General features: G+C 49.2%; 2 protein-coding genes across 11 annotated transcripts in view; one reads left to right on the forward strand and one right to left on the reverse strand.

Annotated features, from left to right (window-relative positions):
- The window catches only part of NIPAL4 (NIPA like domain containing 4), a 35,513-nt gene extending 22,692 nt beyond the window's left edge, over positions 1-12,821 (forward strand). For 2 of the 3 annotated variants that reach the window (XM_059888807.1, XM_015472345.3), the window contains exons 2-6: positions 430-669; positions 4,165-4,221; positions 5,861-5,951; positions 8,557-8,717; positions 10,102-12,821. In XM_059888807.1, coding sequence (XP_059744790.1) covers positions 430-669; positions 4,165-4,221; positions 5,861-5,951; positions 8,557-8,717; positions 10,102-10,730 — 1,178 coding nt within the window. In that variant the 3' untranslated portion in view covers positions 10,731-12,821. The remainder of the gene's footprint in view (positions 1-429; positions 670-4,164; positions 4,222-5,860; positions 5,952-8,556; positions 8,718-10,101) is intronic. The other variant, XR_009495331.1, reaches the window with a different exon arrangement.
- Positions 12,822-13,421: 600 nt separating this feature from the next.
- ADAM19 (ADAM metallopeptidase domain 19) overlaps positions 13,422-17,790 on the reverse strand; it is a 91,913-nt gene continuing 87,544 nt past the window's right edge. For all 8 annotated transcript variants that reach the window (XM_015472341.3, XM_059888804.1, XM_059888803.1 and 5 more), the window contains one exon: positions 13,422-16,956. In XM_015472341.3, coding sequence (XP_015327827.1) covers positions 16,903-16,956 — 54 coding nt within the window. In that variant the 3' untranslated portion in view covers positions 13,422-16,902. The remainder of the gene's footprint in view (positions 16,957-17,790) is intronic.

A 17,790-nucleotide genomic window follows, 5' to 3' on the forward strand; every position in this document is an offset into this window, starting at 1 on the left:
GGAGGGTGGGAGATGTTTCCTGTGGAGGCCAGGAGGTTGGATTCAGTGATGCCTGAGAGCTGGGGGGACCCTGTTTGGTGTGTGGGAGCATCTTTCTGGCTTAGTGATGAGGTGCTGGAGCTCTGGAGTTAGACAGCCTGTGTTCTTAGGCAAGGTTCCTGACCTCTCATGACCTCCATCTCCACAACTATGAAATGGGAATCAAATACAGTGCTTACCTGACATGTGGTTGGAAGGACTTGAGTTCATAAAGTCCCTTGTCTGGAGTAAGCACTCGGTGAACCTTAACTGTTCCTTTTAAGTTTGGAGCCCGGGATGTGGATGGAATGCGGTAGTAGCTGAAGCATGGAGTCTGAAACAGTGGCCAGTCCCAGTGCTTCTAAAGCATGCAGATGTCCCCACCTGACTCTCTCACCATGCTCTTCCCAGGTTCCCTTATCAGCCTGTACTGCTCCTCCCAAAAAGTCCTGTGCCAGATCATCAGTGACCTCCAGCCCGAGGTGCCCAGCAATGTCACCTCCAACAGCTGGCAGGAGAGATTCAGGAAGAACTACAGCTTCTACGTCGGTCTGGGGCTGGCCATCCTGTCCAGCTTCCTTGTCGGCAGCAGCATCATCCTCAAGAAGAAGGGCCTACAGCGACTGGTGGCCTCGGGCGCCACGCGGGCTGGTAGGCTCCTGAGGGGGCAGGTGTGGATGGGGTGTTGGGTGGCAAGCCCTCAGCCAGCCCTGTGAGCCTCTATTTGTGGGCCCACTGGAGCAGCTTGCGAGCTGGTCCTAGACGGGCACAAAAGGCCTTCTGTCAGTCCCACTGGGAATCTCACCCACCAGCAGGAGACCCTCCTTTATAATCCAGTAGTTCATGAGAACTACATGATCAGTTAATTGGGGGTGAAGACAGGGAAAAGTCCCAGGGCCAAGACTACGAAACCCCACGTCTAGTTCTGTTTTTTGTTTTTGGCTGCACCAGGTCTTAGTTGCGGTACTTGGGATCTTTGATCTGAATGCGGGATCTTTAGTTGTGGCATGAGAAGTCTTAGCTATGTCATGTGGGATCTAGTTCCCTGACGAGGGATCAAACACAGGCTCCCTACATTGGGAGCATGGAGTCTTAGCCACTAGACCACCAAAGAAGTCCCCTGGCTTTATTTCTTATTGGTTGTGTCATTGTAGGCAAGGCATAACTTCCATAAAAGATGGGAATATAAAACTTCTGCCCATAACAGTGTCAGGCAGTAATGTGTCCTCACTAACTATCAATCTGAGCTCCTCTATAGGCTACGAAAGAATTACTGAGTCTCTGTCCACTGGGATTTGCTTGTTTGGAAAATAAGATGTGTATCCATGAAACAGTTGTTGAGAAAAGGAATCCTATGTAAAAGAATCTCGCCATTTAATCATCATTCATTATGTCCCTACTGTGTGTTGGGTGCCATGCTAGACCTGGGGACACAATGCCCTTGTGGGTCATTGGGTTGAGTGAGAGACATAGGCAAGTCAATGAGCAACGGTTCTGTAGCATGTTAAGTGCTATCATGGGGAAAATGGTTTTTCTAGTAGTCAGATATGGATGTGAGAGTTGGATCATAAAGAAAGCTGAATCCCAAAGAATCTATGCTTTTGAACTGTGGTGTTGGATAAGACTCTTGAGAGTCCCTTGGACTGCAAGGAGATCAACCCAGTCAATCCTAAAGGAAATCAGTCCTGAATATTCATTGGAAGGACTGATGCTGAAGCTGAAACTTCAATACTTTGGCCACCTGATGCGAAGAACCTACTCATTGGAAAAGACCCTGATGCTGGGAAAGATTGAAGGCGGGAGAAGGGGACGACAGAGGATGAGGTGGTTGGATGGCATCACTGACTCGATGGACATTAGTTTGAGTTGGTGATGGACAGGGAGGCCTGGCATGCTGCCGTCCACTGGGTTGCAAAGAGTTGGACAAGACTGAGTGGCTCCAAAGGGAGGGTGAAAAAGTGAGTCAGGATGACTCAGAACTCTCCAATTTGGACAACTGAGAAGATGATGGTGCTATTTTCTGAGATAAAGGATTCAGGAGGAGCGGGTTTATAGGAAGATGATGTGTTCAGGTTTGGATGTGTCCAATTTAATGTTCTGCGGGACACTGAGCTTTGGAAGCAGACTCTTTGAGTACCAGCTCTAGCTCCTTGGTTCCTGGTGATGTGATCCTGGGCAAGAAAACTCATTTTTCTGTGTCTCGGCTTCCTCATCTGACAAACTGGGGATAGGAATAGTCCAGGCTAAAGGACTGTTGTGGAGATATGCAGTGTGTTTAGAGAGATACTTGGCACAGACTGAGCACTAGTATTAGTATTACTGTGATCTAAGTGGGAGGGCCTGACACACAGTTGGATACCCAGGACTAGAATCAGATGTGCTCTAAAAATGGAGAGCTGTGAGATTTGGGGATAAAGTCGGGGTCAGCGGTCATTGCTGCTCTATCTCTACTTCCGGACAAGTGTTCCAAAGGCTGGAGACCTCCTAAAGTACCAGAAAACCAGCTGCTTGCACTCAGGAGAGAGCAGGGCAAGTATCATTGATCATTCAGAAAGGCGGCTTTCCTGGAATGAGTTTTTTTCTCCAATCTGCTATTTCAATACCTTCTGAGATTTCAACTCAATAAAATGCTCTCAGAGCTCTTAGCTTTTATGGGAGATTCTGACTCCTTTAAGAACCTGATGAAAGCTAAGGGCTATCTTAGAAAAATGGGCATTTACAAAAAAACCACATTCAAGTTTTAGACAAAACAGTCTAAAACCCATCCTCCTCCTCCTCCTCCTCATCGCTAACCTCCTCCTCCTCCTCATCCCTAACCTTGAGCTAACTATGTGCCAGGCTCTGAGTCCATCATGTGACCAAAGCAGACACAATTCTTGGCTTCATGGAGCTTCCATTTTAGTAGGGGAAATGCCAGAAAAGAAATAGATAAATTCAAATGATAGACAGTAAGTGTCACTAAAGAGAAGAACTGAGTGTGATGAGAGAAAAACCCAAGGGAGGGCATTTTAGGGAAAGCAACGTCAAGTGGAGACCTGTAGAGTAGGTAAAGATACAGGCAAGTATTGTTAAGAAGACTATTCTGAACACGGAAAAACACACACAAAGCCCTTAAGGCCAAAACAAACTCATCATTTTTGAAGAACACAAAGACAGCCGGAGTGGCTGGACTATAGTAAGAAGAGTGGTGGGAGATGCCTTTGGAGAGGTGAGCAGGGTCAGAACTAGGATCAGGCTTGTTAGGAATTCTGGTCTTTATCCTAAGAGTATTTTGAAGCCACTGGCCAGCTCTAAGCTGAGGAGTGACATAATTGTTAAAAACCCCTGGCTACTATGAAAGGAATGGATTATAAAGGGACAGGATTGAGCTGGAGGAGTCCTAGGAGGCGCTTGCCTCCTCCCAGGCCAGAAGTAATAGCGCCTGGGAGTTGGGTGGTGGCAGTGGAGTGGACCCGTGTAGATGCTCTTTGGAGACAGAATGCCCAGGATGGACTGGATTTAGACAATGGAGTAATGGGAGGGTCCAGTGTGGTTCCCTGGTTTCTGGATCAAGCAACTAGATACTCGGAGGTCCCCTTACTGAGTTTCATTTGGCAGGTTATTGTTTTGGTCGCTAAGTTTTGTCAACTCTTTCGCGACTATATGGACTATAGCCCACCTAGCTCCTCTGTCCATGGGATTTCCCAGGCAAGAATATTGGAGTGGGTCACCGTTTACTTCTCCAGGGGATCTTCCCAACCCAAGGATCAAACCTGCATCTCCTTTATCAGGATTCTTTACCATTGAGCAACCTGGGAAGCCCTCATTTGGTGGGTGGGAGCATCTTAAAATCAAGAGTTCCATTTAGGACAGAGTTTGAGATGCCTGTGATAGACCCAAGAGTTGTCGAGTAAGTAACCGGATACACATCAGGGCTCAGGAGAAAGGATCAGGATGCATACATGAACTAGGGACATGAGCATCCAGATGGAATTTAAAACTTTGGATAGGATGCATTTGCTCAGGAGAGGGCCCAGAAGGAAGCCTGGAGGATGCACCACAGCTGCTGCGTACCGAACCATTGGAGGCTGGGGAGGGAAAGGAGGGAAGGAAAGGTCCCGGGAAAGTGTGGCCAACCTCTAACTTAGTGCCCATTCCTTTCTACAGTGGATGGAGGCTATGGCTACCTGAAGGACTCAATGTGGTGGGCTGGATTTCTCACGAGTAAGTAGGTCCTTTCTCTCTCTCTCTCTTTTTTTTTTGGCTGTACCCACTCTTAGTTGCCGTACACAGAATCTTCGTTCCCCAAACAGGGGTCAAACCTAGGCTCTCTGCTTTGGGAACTCAACATCTTAGGCACTGGACCACCAGAGAAGTCCCTTGTAAGAGGATTCTTTGCTACTAAGGACACTGCCCTATTGATGATAGAGGCAGAGATGAAAGAAGGAATAGATGTCTCTATTATGCAAAATATGCACCCAAGGCCCAGATTTCTAAGGGGGAAAGCTTGATAGTCTTTGCAGGTAGAACATTTTACCTGGCCCCTCCGGTTACTTTCTCCATCCACAGTGACGTCTTTCATCCACAAAGCATCTGTCCCCAGAGAGGTTTGTACAGAACTGGTAATGATAAAGGTGTAATTTCTCAACTTCCCCTGAAAGGCAGGGAGCTATGACTGCTGGGAAGAGTCTCCCAGACTCCTACAGGGCACAGCCCAGGACTCCTAACTCAGCCGTCCCATTCCACAGCAGTTATTGAGTCACTTAGGATGTGACTGGTCTGCCACCTAAGGTTTGTCCAAACTTGCACCTTCATACATTTCCCCCCACTTTCCACCACCCTGTCTGGCTTTCAAACCCTAATTCTTTAGGTTGGATGGAGAAGTAGTGAGCTTTCTGTTTATAATCCCCTAAGTCAGGTTTTGATCCCTGTCTCAGCTAGAGTGATCACATTCATCACCTGCTTTCAAAGGGCAGACCCAGGTCATTCTCTATGAGCAGAGAGGCAGGAGTCTGCAAACTGGAAACTCACTTGGGGAGAAGTAGACCCTTTGGGAATGTCTGTCTAACCCCCTGCCTGTCAGTCTAGACTATCCACAACTACTCTGGGAAAGACAGCTCCATGGACCATTTGGTACCTGGAAAATCGATGACTGTGGCTGTTTCTTTATTTGATAATTAACACTTTCTAGTTGTTGTTCAGTCACTAAGTCATGTCTGACTCTGTGACACCAGAGACTACAGCATGCCAGGCTTCTCTGTCCTCACCATCTCCCAGAGTTTGCTCAGATTCATGTCCACTGAGTCAATGATGTCATCCAACTAGCTCATCCTGTTGCTTCCTTCTCCTCTTTGCCCTTAATCTTTTCCAGCAACGCAGTCTTCTCCAATGAGTAGGCTCTTTGCATCAGGTGGCCAAAGTATTGGAGCTTCAGCTTCAGCACCAGTCCTTTCAATGAATATTCAGAGTTGATTTCCTTTAGGATTGACTGGTTTGATCTCCTTGCTGCCCCACTTTTTAGAACTTACTTTAATCATACAGACCAATCATTGGTCTGAGATACCCTTAACCGTGCTTAGGCTAGAAGCCAAGAGACCTCTAGAACAAGAAGGCGCCATGTGACCCTGGACTCTAGGCCATCTCCTTATCTTTAAAATGAGAGGATTTGGTCAGGATGGTCTGGGCCTGACCTTTAGATGAGATTCTGCAGGGAGAAAGCATAAGGATCGGGATTGTAATGAATGCTGGTCTGGGATTCTGTGAACGGGTGAACACCGAATGAAGCTGTCTCCACCCACATTCATTTGGGCTGGAGATGGTGGGTCAGAGCCACTGTGACCTCTTCTCACCCTTCATTTCCTAGTGGCTGCTGGGGAAGTTGCCAACTTCGGGGCCTACGCGTTCGCTCCTGCCACAGTCGTCACCCCTCTGGGAGCGCTGAGTATCCTCATTAGGTTAGTCACCTCTCCTGCTCTCTCTGACTCCTTCATGTTTTCAGTTGATGTCGGAAACTGCCATATGGGGTCAATCGCTACTTGCAGTCAGGGACCTGGGTCAGTCCCAACTCCCGGAAAGAGGCTCTGCACTGGGGATTGCGTGCTGCCCATTGTTCTAGCATCCCTTCGACCGCCTGGGCAGTGAAGGGGCAGGCCAAGCCCCATCCAGGGAAAGGGCTGTCCCTGCCACCAGGCTGAAGGTCTCATGCCAGTGTTTTGGTGCCATAGTAGAAGCAGCACACACATTGAAAGGACAAGCCCTAGATTAACTGTCCTGAGTTCTAACCTTATCTCTGCCACTTTGTAGTTACAGTACACAGCAGGTCACTTAACTACTCTAAGCGTCAATTTCCCATCTCCCAAGTGGGGATGTTCATAAGGCCTGCCTGAAGGCACTGCTTCAAGGCCTCGAGATAATGCACAGAAAGTGCACAGTACAGAATTGGCACTGAAGAATAACCATGGCTAACACGTGTTTAGGGTTTTTGTTGTTGTTCTTGTTTAGTCAGTAAGTCGTGTCCAACTCTTGTGACCTCGTGGATTGTAGCCTGCCAGGTTCCTCTGCCCATGGAATTTTCCAGGCAAGAATACTGGAGTGGGTAGCCTATTCTTTCTCCAGGGATCTTCCCAACCCAGGTATTGAGCCCGAGTCTTCTGCACTGCAGGCAATTCTTTACCAGTGCGCCACCTTTAATCCTCACGGTATCCCTACTAATTAGAAAGGAGGGGAGACCTGAGACCAAGAGAGGTTAAGCATCTTGGCCAAGGTCACCCAGATCCCTGGAGACTGAGCCAGGATTCCCTCCCAGGCAGTCTAATTTCAGAGTCTGGATGCTTAATCACTAGGCCATGTTTCCTGGAAAATGTTTGATTATTTTAAAGATAACTGCTATTACACATGTGTGCTTCCCATTGCCCTGTTCCTCCCAAGCTACAAGACCCCTCCTCCATGGGGGTCCTGAGTCCCATTTGAAGTTGGCTCTGATTGTTGCCCTAACCATGGAGTCCTGGTAAGTGCCAGCCCACCACACCCATACCTGTAATTTCCTGTTTTGTTTTACCAGCTTGAAGATAATCTTGCAACATCTATAGTCAAAAACCAGATAGAGCCATGACTCACACTGCATAGTTGGCTGATGTGGCTGTGATACCACTATTGCATATCTGGTTAGTTTACACATTCCCATCCTGGGTAGTTAGGAGAGGCAGGGAACCCTTTACTTTGTGACCCCTGCCTTTGCTAAGGCCACCAAATGCTGGTAAAAAGGCATCGTAGGTAAGATGCTTTTGGCAGTTTTAGAGGAGAGATGGGAGACATTTAGAGGAGCTTAGACAATAGTCCCTTCTTTCCTGATCTCTTTAAGCAGGACTCATGAAGCTTACTGGGTGACCTTAGGTCAGCCAACAGATTTTTACCCTAAAATAATGCCACCCTTGTAAAGAAACAGAAGCGCACCCCAGTGATCATACTTGTCTTGTCCCATTTCCCTCCCATCCTACCTCACCTTTGCCAGCTCATTTGGAGAAATGAAAGTCATATCAGCAAAGAACAGCAAGGAACTGGAGGTATTTTGCCCAGAAAAGACTCAAGTCACAATTCTCCTCAGTGAGATGTAGAGGGAAAAACCATAGGCTTTATAATTAGACAGAATTTGAGCTCAAATTCTGGCTTGTCTCTTACCAGTTGTGTGATCTTGCCACCATTTAAGCTTCTATGGGACTCAGTTTTCTCATCTATTAAATGGGCATAAGTATATTTTTTACTTCTCAGAGTTGTAAGACGTTAGCGAGGTAATAAATAGAAAGTTCCTAGCATAATGCCAGTGCAGGAGATGCAAGAGACATAGGTTCGATCCTTGGGCCAGGAAGATCCCCTGGAGTAGAAAATGGCAACCCACTCTAGTATTCTTGCCTGGTAAATTTCATGGACAGAGGAGCCTGGTGGGCTACAGTCCATGGGGTCACAGAGTTGGACACAACTGCGCATGCACACATGCAGTGCATGCTGATAAAGTGCTCAAGACACAGTGCCTGTAATGGTCATGATGGTTGTTTATACTGGCATATACAAATGGAGGAAGGAATGGATTTGTTGTGTATGGTGCAAGGAATAAGATATGGGACAAGTAGAAATTACCACATTTGGGTAATACCTCATAGAATGAACCTACAATGGATTCATCTGCATTGTGAAGGGGTGAGCTGTTTGCCACAAGAGATATACAAGCCAAAGCTGAAAGTGTTTCACATTTGTTTGCAGTGTTACAGAAGATGTGCTCATTGGGTAGGAAGTTAGACAAGAGGGCTCTGAAGGACTCTTCCAACTCTTCTGTTTGGGGATACTCTCCGTCTCTAAAATGAAAGAAATTCACGTGGCTGTTGTCCATTCCTCCAGCCTACACTGTAGCCCTCTCATAAGTAAGTTTCTATTTCAGACATTTTCAAGGGGTCCAGAAAAGCTCCCACCTGGGAAAGCAGTGAGCCCTCGCTCTGCCCTGGCCTTTTTCCAGGATGCTGGGGCCAGCCTGGCTACTCTGAGCCCTTTCTCCTCTTCTGCACACAGTGCCATCTTTTCCTCGTATTTCCTGGGGGAGAGTCTGAACCTCTTGGGGAAGCTGGGCTGTGTGATCTGCGTGGCTGGCAGCACAGTGATGGTGATACACGCCCCCGAGGAAGAGAAGATCAGCACCATCATGGAGATGGCTGCCAAGATGAAAGACACAGGTAGGTTCCAGCTCCCCTTGAGCAGGAAGGTGCTGGGGGTGAACCCTGGGGAGGGGTGACTGGGTTATGACTGTCTCAGGTGCTGCCACCTGGAGGAGGAGGAGGAAGCAAGTTTGGGGAAGAAAACTGATGGGCTGGTACTAAGGCTAGTTTATAGGGTCCCAGTTTGATAGGTATTGATGCTGTTTATTATGTAATGGGTACTGTTCTAAATGCTTTGTTTGTACTGTCTTAGTTCAAATATCATAGACTGGGTGGCTTATAAATAATAGGAATTTTTCACAGTTCTGGAAGCCATCATCAAGTCCTTGTTCAAGCCCTATAGATTTCGTTCATAGACATCACCACCAGGTGTCCTCACCTGGTGGAAGGGGCAGGGGAGCTTTCTGGAGTCCCCTGGGGCACTAATCCCTTCTTGAGGGCTCTACCCTTACGACTTAATCACCTTTGAAACCCTCACCTCCTAATACTGTCACATTAGGGGATTAGGTTTCAATATATGAATGGGAGGGGGCATTCAGTCAATTGAGTATCTCATCTCATTTAATCTCACAAAAAAAAGCTCCTATAGGGAAGTTCCTATTATTATTTATATTTTACAAAGAGGAAACTGAGATTTTAGGGGTTTAATGAATAACTTGTACAAGTTATTAAAAAGTTGTGTTGCTGGGACCAGAACCCATGTTTGATTCCAGAGCCTAGATTTCCTTTTTTAACAACACAGATTTATTTCTCTATTTATTTTTACTTATTTTTTATTTGGCCATGCCACAAGACGAGCTTCCCAGGTGGCGCTAGTGGTAAAGAATGTGCTGCCAATGCGGGAGACATAAGAGACCTGCGTTCAATCCCTTGCAAGGGAAGATCCCCTGGAGGAGGGCACGGCAACCCACTCCAGTACTCTTGCCTTGAGAATCCCATGGACAGAGGAGCCGGGTAGAGTCAGAAAGAGTCAGACACAACTGAAGTGACTTAGCATGCATAATATAAAAGGGCTTCCCAGGAGGAACTAGTGGTAAAGAATCTGTCTGCCAATGTAGGAGATGCAAAAGATGTGGGTTTGATCCCTGGGTCAGGAAGATCCCCTGAAGGAGGGCATAGTAACCCACTCCAGTATTCTTGCCTGGAGAATCCCATGGACCAAGGAGCCTGGTGGTCCACAGGGTCGCAGAGTCAGACACAGCTGAAGAGACTTAGTTTCCCAACCAGGGATAAACCCACGCCCCTTGCATTGCAGGTGTAGAGTCTTAACCACTATACTGCCAGGGAAGTCCTCCGGTGCCCAGATTCTTAATGTGACATCCTGCTGCCATGGGGGGTGGGGAGCTCTAGATGCTGATGGCATCCTCCCAGCTCAGGTCCTTTCTCTCCCTCCCCCTCAAAGGGTACATCGTGTTTGCTGTGTTTCTGCTGGTGTCCTGCCTCATCCTCATCTTCGTCGTCGCCCCACGTTACGGACAAAGGAACATCCTCATCTACATCACCATCTGCTCTGTGATCGGGGCCTTCTCCGTGTCCTCCAGCAAGGGCCTGGGCATCACCATTAGGAACTTCTTCCAGGGGCTGCCGGTTGTACGGCACCCTCTCCCCTACATCCTGTCCCTCATGCTGGCGCTTTCGATCAGCACTCAGGTCAACTTCCTCAACAGGGCGCTGGACATCTTCAACACCTCCCTGGTGTTCCCCATCTACTACGTGTTCTTCACCACGACAGTGATGACCTCCTCCATCATCCTCTTCAAGGAGTGGTACAGGATGTCGGCTGTGGACATCGTGGGCACCCTCTCTGGCTTTGTCACCATCATCCTGGGTGTATTCATGCTTCATGCTTTCAAAGACCTGGACATCAGCCGGAGCAGCCTGCCCCACATGCACAAAAACCCACCTGCCACTCCTGCCCCAGAGCCCAGTGTCATTAGACTTGGAGACAAGAATGTCCTGGTGGACAACATGGAACTCTCCAGCACCCCATCACCAGAAGAGAAGCCCAAAGTTTTTATAGCCCATTCGTAAAGCCTGAAGTAGAGAAGTGAGAGGATGAGCCCTGTGGTACAGCCTGACGGCTTGATTTCAGAGCCACCTGGTTACTTCCAACACAACTCGTACCAATGGGCTCTTTTCTTGAGACTTCCATTTATACCTCATCGCTGTTTCCAGGAGAAAAATCCCTACTCAGTGAGCAGTGGTGGTTTCACTTCCTGGAAACACAGCCTCAGTAACCAAACACACTACTTGGTGCCAGCAGGTCCCCTGGACCTCCCTTCCCACTTGTTTCCTGTGTTGTGGGGAAGAAGATCGGATTTGACCCATTGAATGTAGCGCAAGCCAGGAACTTCCCTGAAACGCTGGTCATCAGGAAGTTCCCCTCCTGAGACTGACTCACTGTTCCCGAGTCCAAGGCTGAAGTGCACCTGGCTCCCCAGGGCCCAGAGAGCAACTCGCCATGCCCCCTGTCTGGAACTAATAGACACACAACTCTTGTCAAATGTCTTGTTGCTGTTGCCACCTCATTTTCGGACACGGAAACAAGACCTCAGCTGACCTTCTTACTGTGAAAGCCGCCTGATGTCTCAGGGAAACCCTGCCACCAGCCCCATTCCCAGAGCAGCCAGCCTGGAGCTTAGCATCTGCTTCCATCCTTCTCACCCCCACCCTTCCCTCTGTGCTGTGCTCAGTTGCTTCAGTCATGCCCAACTCTTGCAAGCCTGCTCCTCTGTCCATGGGATTCTCCAGGCAAGAATACTGGAGTGGGTTGCTGTGCCCTCCTCCAGGGGATCTTCCTGACCCAGGGGTTGAACTCACGTCTCTTATGTCTCCTGCATTGGCAGGCAGGCTCTTTACTGTTAGTGCCACCTGGAAAGGCCCCTTCCCTCTCTAGATGCACCCCAAGGAGCTGGTCACAGAGACATTCAGGTGGTTGTCCAAGAACTCGAAACAACACAACCAACCACAACAAAAGGTGCCTCCCAGCCGAGCTCTGCTGGCCAAGCCCAGAGTTTCATTCCGCCTCGCTCTAAGAGAACAGCAGTTCACGACTCTTAAAAGCAGCCTGGTTGTCGAGTAGAATGCACTTTCCTTTTCCTCAAGGAGTAAACCACAATATGATTTGGGGAGATGGGGAGAAGAATGAGGAGCAGAGTCAGGATTTGTCAGAGAGCAGACACAAGCTCTCTGGAAACCAGAGGCTAACCTGTGTTTACTCTGGTGGCTGACCAAGAACCCAGGCGGCAAAGGTAACCTCTGGGTGTGTGTGTGTATTTAAAATGCAGCATGCAGGATCTTAGTTCCCAGACCAGGGATTGAACCCATGCCCCTTGCAGTGGAAGGACGGAGTCTTAACCACTGGACCACAGGGAAGTCCCCTTCGGCAGTGGAAGCTCAAAGTCTTAACCACTGGGCTGCTAGGGAAGTCTCCTCTGGGTAACTTCTGGGCTGAAGCCTTAGAGGCTTGGCCAGTGGGATCAGCTTTGAACTTCAGTGACCAAGTGGGGGTGTAAGCTAGGTACCAGGTGTCATTCTGGCCATGGACCAGATTGCCACCAAGTCCCCAGTCCACTGATGAGCTGCCCACCCTGGGAGGCGGTGTGCCACAACTGCTGCACCACCACCTGCTTTGGGGACTGCCTGTGGTCCCCCAACATTTGGCTGGAGGCAGTCAAAAAACCAAGAGCAGCTGGGGAGAGAGAATTAATATCGTTTCCCTTCCTGTCTTCTTTCTAGCAGTGAGAATGTGACAGTTGATTCAAGGATCATTGATACGGAGGTAAGGGAGTCAGTATATTTGTCAAGAAGGAAGCCCTGGCCCTCAGCCCCCCGAGCTGGTGTAGAGCCCCCCTGTGTAACTGCATACCTGTGCCTGTGTTTATGTCCCGGGCCCTCAGTACAGCCAAGCCCAGGCCAAACTCCTGCTGGCCTTAGAGCACCAATGAACAGGCTGGCTTTCTGCACGCACTCCAGCCTCAAAGCCCCAATTTTGAACGACTGTGGATTTCTCTAACTAAAATCAATGCAACCCGTTGGATGTTGAGAATGGCCGTGATCTGAGGGCCCTGAGAGTGTGGTCTGCAGGGTCAGTAATAAAGACCTCTGAGTGTGTTTACTTGATGCTTACATCTCGGCCCTCCTTGGACATGGACTAATTAAACTGGTTCTTCTAGTGCTGGTGGACGGAGCAGTGGGGGGTGGGGGGTAGGGTTGGGGTCGGGGGCCAGGCCAGGCCCCAATCTCTGGAGAGTTGTGGCTATCAAGGAGGTCCTGTCCCTCCAGTGTCTTCTGCAGTCCAGCCTTCACTAGAGAGGGAAAGGTTGTCTGGGGAATACAGTCCGCTAAAGACTTTGCACATCCCTTGTTTTTTTGTTGGTTTGTTTTTACCATCCCTTGTTAATGTCTGAGCCCTTAGGAGGAACCAATCACAATGCTAAGAGCCTCCCATGAATACTTTAAGCCCTCACAAATCCTCAAGGTAGGTCTGTATCACTCATGTCCCGAGTGACCCCAGACCTATTTAAACTAGACCAGCTTTTGTCCAGGTGCCAAGACAAGCAAAGACCCCAGGCTTCTCTGTGGCTCAGGTTCTTCCACGGTGGTCTGACAAGCTGGGTGGATGGTCCCTGTGGGAACTCTTCTGAGGAGTCCTCAGGGATGGATCGTATCCAGGCTAGCCAATACAACATGAAAACAAACAAACGAGATGTCAAACCAGCCAACATTTCAAATGACAATTTAATTAAATACAAACAAGGAAAAAAGGCACCATAGCCCATTCAAGTATTTTGCATAGATATACAAATATTGTAAACAATTAATAGGTGAATGAGAGAAAAGAGGATCTGTTTTCCGTGAACAATCTCCCAAATAAAAAGAAAATTCACATTGCCCTGGATCCCAGACACATACGTACGTACACACAGTGGGTGGTGAGAGAGGGTGGGTGGCTCTGGGGGCACTTGGTGTGGATTCTACAGATCCTCTCCTTTACCAGGTTCCCTAGGGAGGGGTGGGGCACCATTCCAGTTGGCATAGTCTTGATTTTCTTGGGTGTCCTGCAGAGCTGTTGTACATACATTTAATGCAATCTCTGACTTTAAAACCAGTCTCCAATTTAAAACATGAGAATCTTCTATACCCCCAGCCAAAAAAAAAAAAAACAAAAACAAATTCTGACATGGGTAAGAGGAGGCTTTGTTCTAAAGGATTACAGCAAGAGATGGAGAGGGGTCATGGCCATAGTGGATGGGGCTATGACATCACTGTAAGATCTACAACGAGACACTATAAGATCTGCAAGGCTCTCAGAGCTGGGACAGAAAGGAGCTTTTCTTTTACAGGGAGAAGTAAGCAAGGCTAAAAAGAACCGAAGGTAAGCAGGCAGTTACCACTGGAGCCCAGTGCCTGGGCTAAAACCCACCGAGACAAGGAGAGCCAGTGCAAGCTCCCTTGAGATCCCTTGAGGTTTACATTTCAGAGATGCCTTCCAGGCTCTTAAGGAAAACAAGTCTAGGGTTGAAAAACTGGTAGGAGGCTAAGTTAGCTTCTAAAAAGATTTACATAGTCTCCATCTGAACAGAAGGCTGGTTAAGTCACTCCACCAAGCCTCAGTTAAGCTCCTTTCCTCCCCATCAGACCCTGAGCATGGACTTGCCCTTGGCCAGAGCCGGCATCAGCCCCTCCCCCAAAGGCTGACCACAAAGTCTGTCCCTGAATGTGGTTCTTTCCAGCCATGCTCACTCCTTCCTATAAAAGGCCTCTTCCTTCTGAGCTGTGAGATGCTTTACAGATCTTGCAGCCACTCAGCTCACCCGAGCAGTCTCCTAAAGCAACTGCCCGGTGCCCCTGACTCAACATTCCCTTCCCCTGTCTTGCAGTAATCCCTGTGAGTAAAGTCCTTCCTTCCCTAAATCCATACTGGGTTTCATCACCTCAAAGCAGCACATGGACACAGGAGGGGAAAAGCAGGCCACAGTAGCCAGTCTTGTCCCCCCGGGCAGCCTCCCTGGCCTTCCAGAATGGTGCCTCCTGCCTCCCTGAACAGAACCAGGAGAGAAACAGTAAATAGAACAGGTTGCCAAAAGTCTTACCAGATTTTAAAAATTCGACCATCTTCCAGTTCACAGTACAATTTTTATCACGTGGAGGTGGTACTAAAATAATGGAAAACAACACACAAGAAAGCAACAACCCAGGTCTCTTTCTGGTTTGGTTCCAGGGAGGGTGGATTTCAGATTCAAGAGGCTCACACCTCACAGCCTTCCACCTCCTGATGTGGCGGAGGAAAGCTGGACGGAACCACAGGATCATTGGTGAGGCATGGGGTTGGGCTTAAGGGTGATTTTGGTGGGGGAAGTGTTTTAGCCTTTCATTTTCTGGGACCCAGCCGTGAGGCCTGGGGCATCTAGAGTAGCATGCTTAAATGGAAGGCTGTCCCCTGACCCCACCAGGAAGTGAGGATGATGGACACTGGGTGTGGGGCGCAACCAGGACCCTTGTCAGCAAGACAGAGGTGTGAATATCACCAACATCACAACTACCTAACTACCTGAGGGAGGAGAACTTCATTTCCTGAGCTCTTTCTAAATGTACCCCAAGAGTCCACCAGGTGCACAGCCCAAATCTCCCACTTGTCTCCAAACCCAGAACATCGATTAAGCACCCATTGTGTATGGAGAGCTAGAATGGGGCCCTGGGCTAGTGGTTGGGGTGAGAACTCAAGCCTCTTCCTTGAACTGAGGTTTTCAAGAGCAAACATCTGTTCATTGCAGGAGGTGGGCAGCCCCCAGATGCCCAGCACCTTTCTGGGGTGGGAGACAGTCCCAGAGAACCTCGCCGGTGACTCTGACAATTGTCCCAGCCTGCAGAGCACCACACAGCCCCGCTCCCTGTGGGGAGGACAGGACCAGAGGAAAGAGCACAAGGAAGTGGATAAGGAATCATCTCGCTGGTCCCAGCACAGACTCCATCAAGGCTGCTTCTCTAGGGAGCTCTACAGGTATGCTCTCTGCTCAAAGGACAACAGTCCTATCTCGTCGCTGATCAGCCTGGGGATAGATGGGGTTCCCAGGACATCCGCTCCCTTCCCTACACCTGCCGCCATCCCTGAAGACCATGCTCAGATTCAGGGCAGGGAGAGGAAGACCTGCACTCTGCTGAGGTCACAAAACCATGGACAGTAAAGCTAGGTGCTCACAGCCATGGCCCAAGGCCATGCCAGTCATCACTCTCAAGAAACCAGGAAATCCTGGGGCCAACCGTCAGGCAGAACCCTGACCTGCAAGTCACAGCACCAGGTCCCAGGAAGTCGGGACTGCTGGGGAATCGCATTCCACAGCACCACACATTGGGCAGGTCCAAGCAGGGAAAGAAATCAAAAGCACGAGGCACTTGCGAAGTGCAGAAAAGAGAAAACAGAGCAAGCAAGAATCATGGCAAGCAGACGGCGACCTTTGGCTTGACGGCTCAGAGGGGCCCAGGCTATGCTCCCCCTGCTGTCTAAACGCCTACAAATAGTACCTGTCTGAGTCAGAGTGACCCGTGGGAATATGGGTAGGTAGGGGTTTGGGGGTGGTGGGGGGTGGTAAGGAGAAGACTTGATTTGTTCACATGTGACCACTGAGCCAGGAGTTATGAACTTGACCAAGCCCTGGGCAGTGGGAGGGACCCCTCGATCCCAGAGCTAAAAGGGAGGCTAAGTGCCCACCTCCAGCCAGCCTGGAACCATGGAGGAAGACAGAAGCATAGAAAGCTCTCACGTGTACCCAGATGTGGATGGATGGCTTCTCCAAGCTGAGTCCTGGCTTGAAGGTCGAAACCAGCTTCCCAGCTGGGCTCCAGCTTGGACCACTGGCACCAGATGGACTGGCACCTCTTGGGGGACGGCCCAGCTGGAGGGTGGATGAGGGAGAAGCAGCCATTCGTCCTCCTCTGCTTTCCTGTTCCTACCTGGGGCTGGATATTGCACAAAACAACACTTGGATGCCATGGGGTAGTAGTCACTCTGGGCCCCTGAGGAGGCCGAGGAGGCACTGAGTCGAGAAGGAGATTTTCAGAGATGCGCTGGTTCCAGGAGGAGGGGAGCTGGGGAGGAGGAGCTCGGAGGCGGCCAGACATGCTTCTTCCAGAGCCCATGGCTAACGGCTCCTCCGTGGTATTCAAAGTCCTCAAGGGAAGGGAGAAGCCCCTTTAGACGAGTCTAGATTTTCGAGCTAGTCATCCCCACAGCCCTCTGTGATCTGTATTCAGGAAACTGAGGGAAAACAAGAGAGGAGGGAGAGAAACGTCAGATCCGTGCGGATTAATGGAATCATGGGGCACTGTCCTCTTGCTTGTGTCAGGTGAGCAGACGAGACAGACAGCTGGGAAAGATGGTTTCTACAGAAGTCTATCCACATGTCTTCTTGTCCATCAGCTCTCCAGTGAGAGGCATCGTGGCGCCCCCCACCCCGCTCCTGACCCCAGCTAATCAGCTATCCCTACTCCTCCCTCTCAACAAAGCTGTGCCTCAGTCTGCAGAGTTTGCAGGACCTCGTGGGAACACAGGGCAGTCAGCCAGCTTCCTCACTGGCTCCTGTCTGCCCCGACCCCAGGACTGGCCACACAGAATACGTCAGCTTCAAGGAAGATATGTTAGGAAAGGCCATTGTGCACAGCCTACCAAAGGCTGGCAGTTAATGACAATTAACTGCCTTGACCTTCACAGCAACCTGGGGTGGGGGTGGGGGTGGGGGTTGTCTACTGCTGCTTCCTAAAACCTCTTTCAAGATAAGGCATCGGAGACTTGGCAAAACTAATACAATTATATAAAGTTTAAAAATAAAATAAAATTTAAAAAAATTTAAAAAATAAAAACAAACAAACAAACAAACAAAAAAAAAGATAAGGCATCGGAGACTCAAGAGTGACTTGCTCAGGGCCACTCAGCTCATCAGCTGCAGAGCTAGTCTGAAGGTACCAGAGCTCAGCCTCCTTAACATCAGCTTTCATGTGGAACTAAAACACCTCTATCACTAGGGGGTGATATCACCAATTTAAGGGACAGTCATTCAGGCTAAGCTTTTTGTCCTTGGCTTTTGTTCTGGAA

This window comes from Bos taurus, chromosome 7, assembly GCF_002263795.3.
Source record: "Bos taurus isolate L1 Dominette 01449 registration number 42190680 breed Hereford chromosome 7, ARS-UCD2.0, whole genome shotgun sequence".
Classification (NCBI taxonomy): domain Eukaryota; kingdom Metazoa; phylum Chordata; class Mammalia; order Artiodactyla; family Bovidae; genus Bos; species Bos taurus.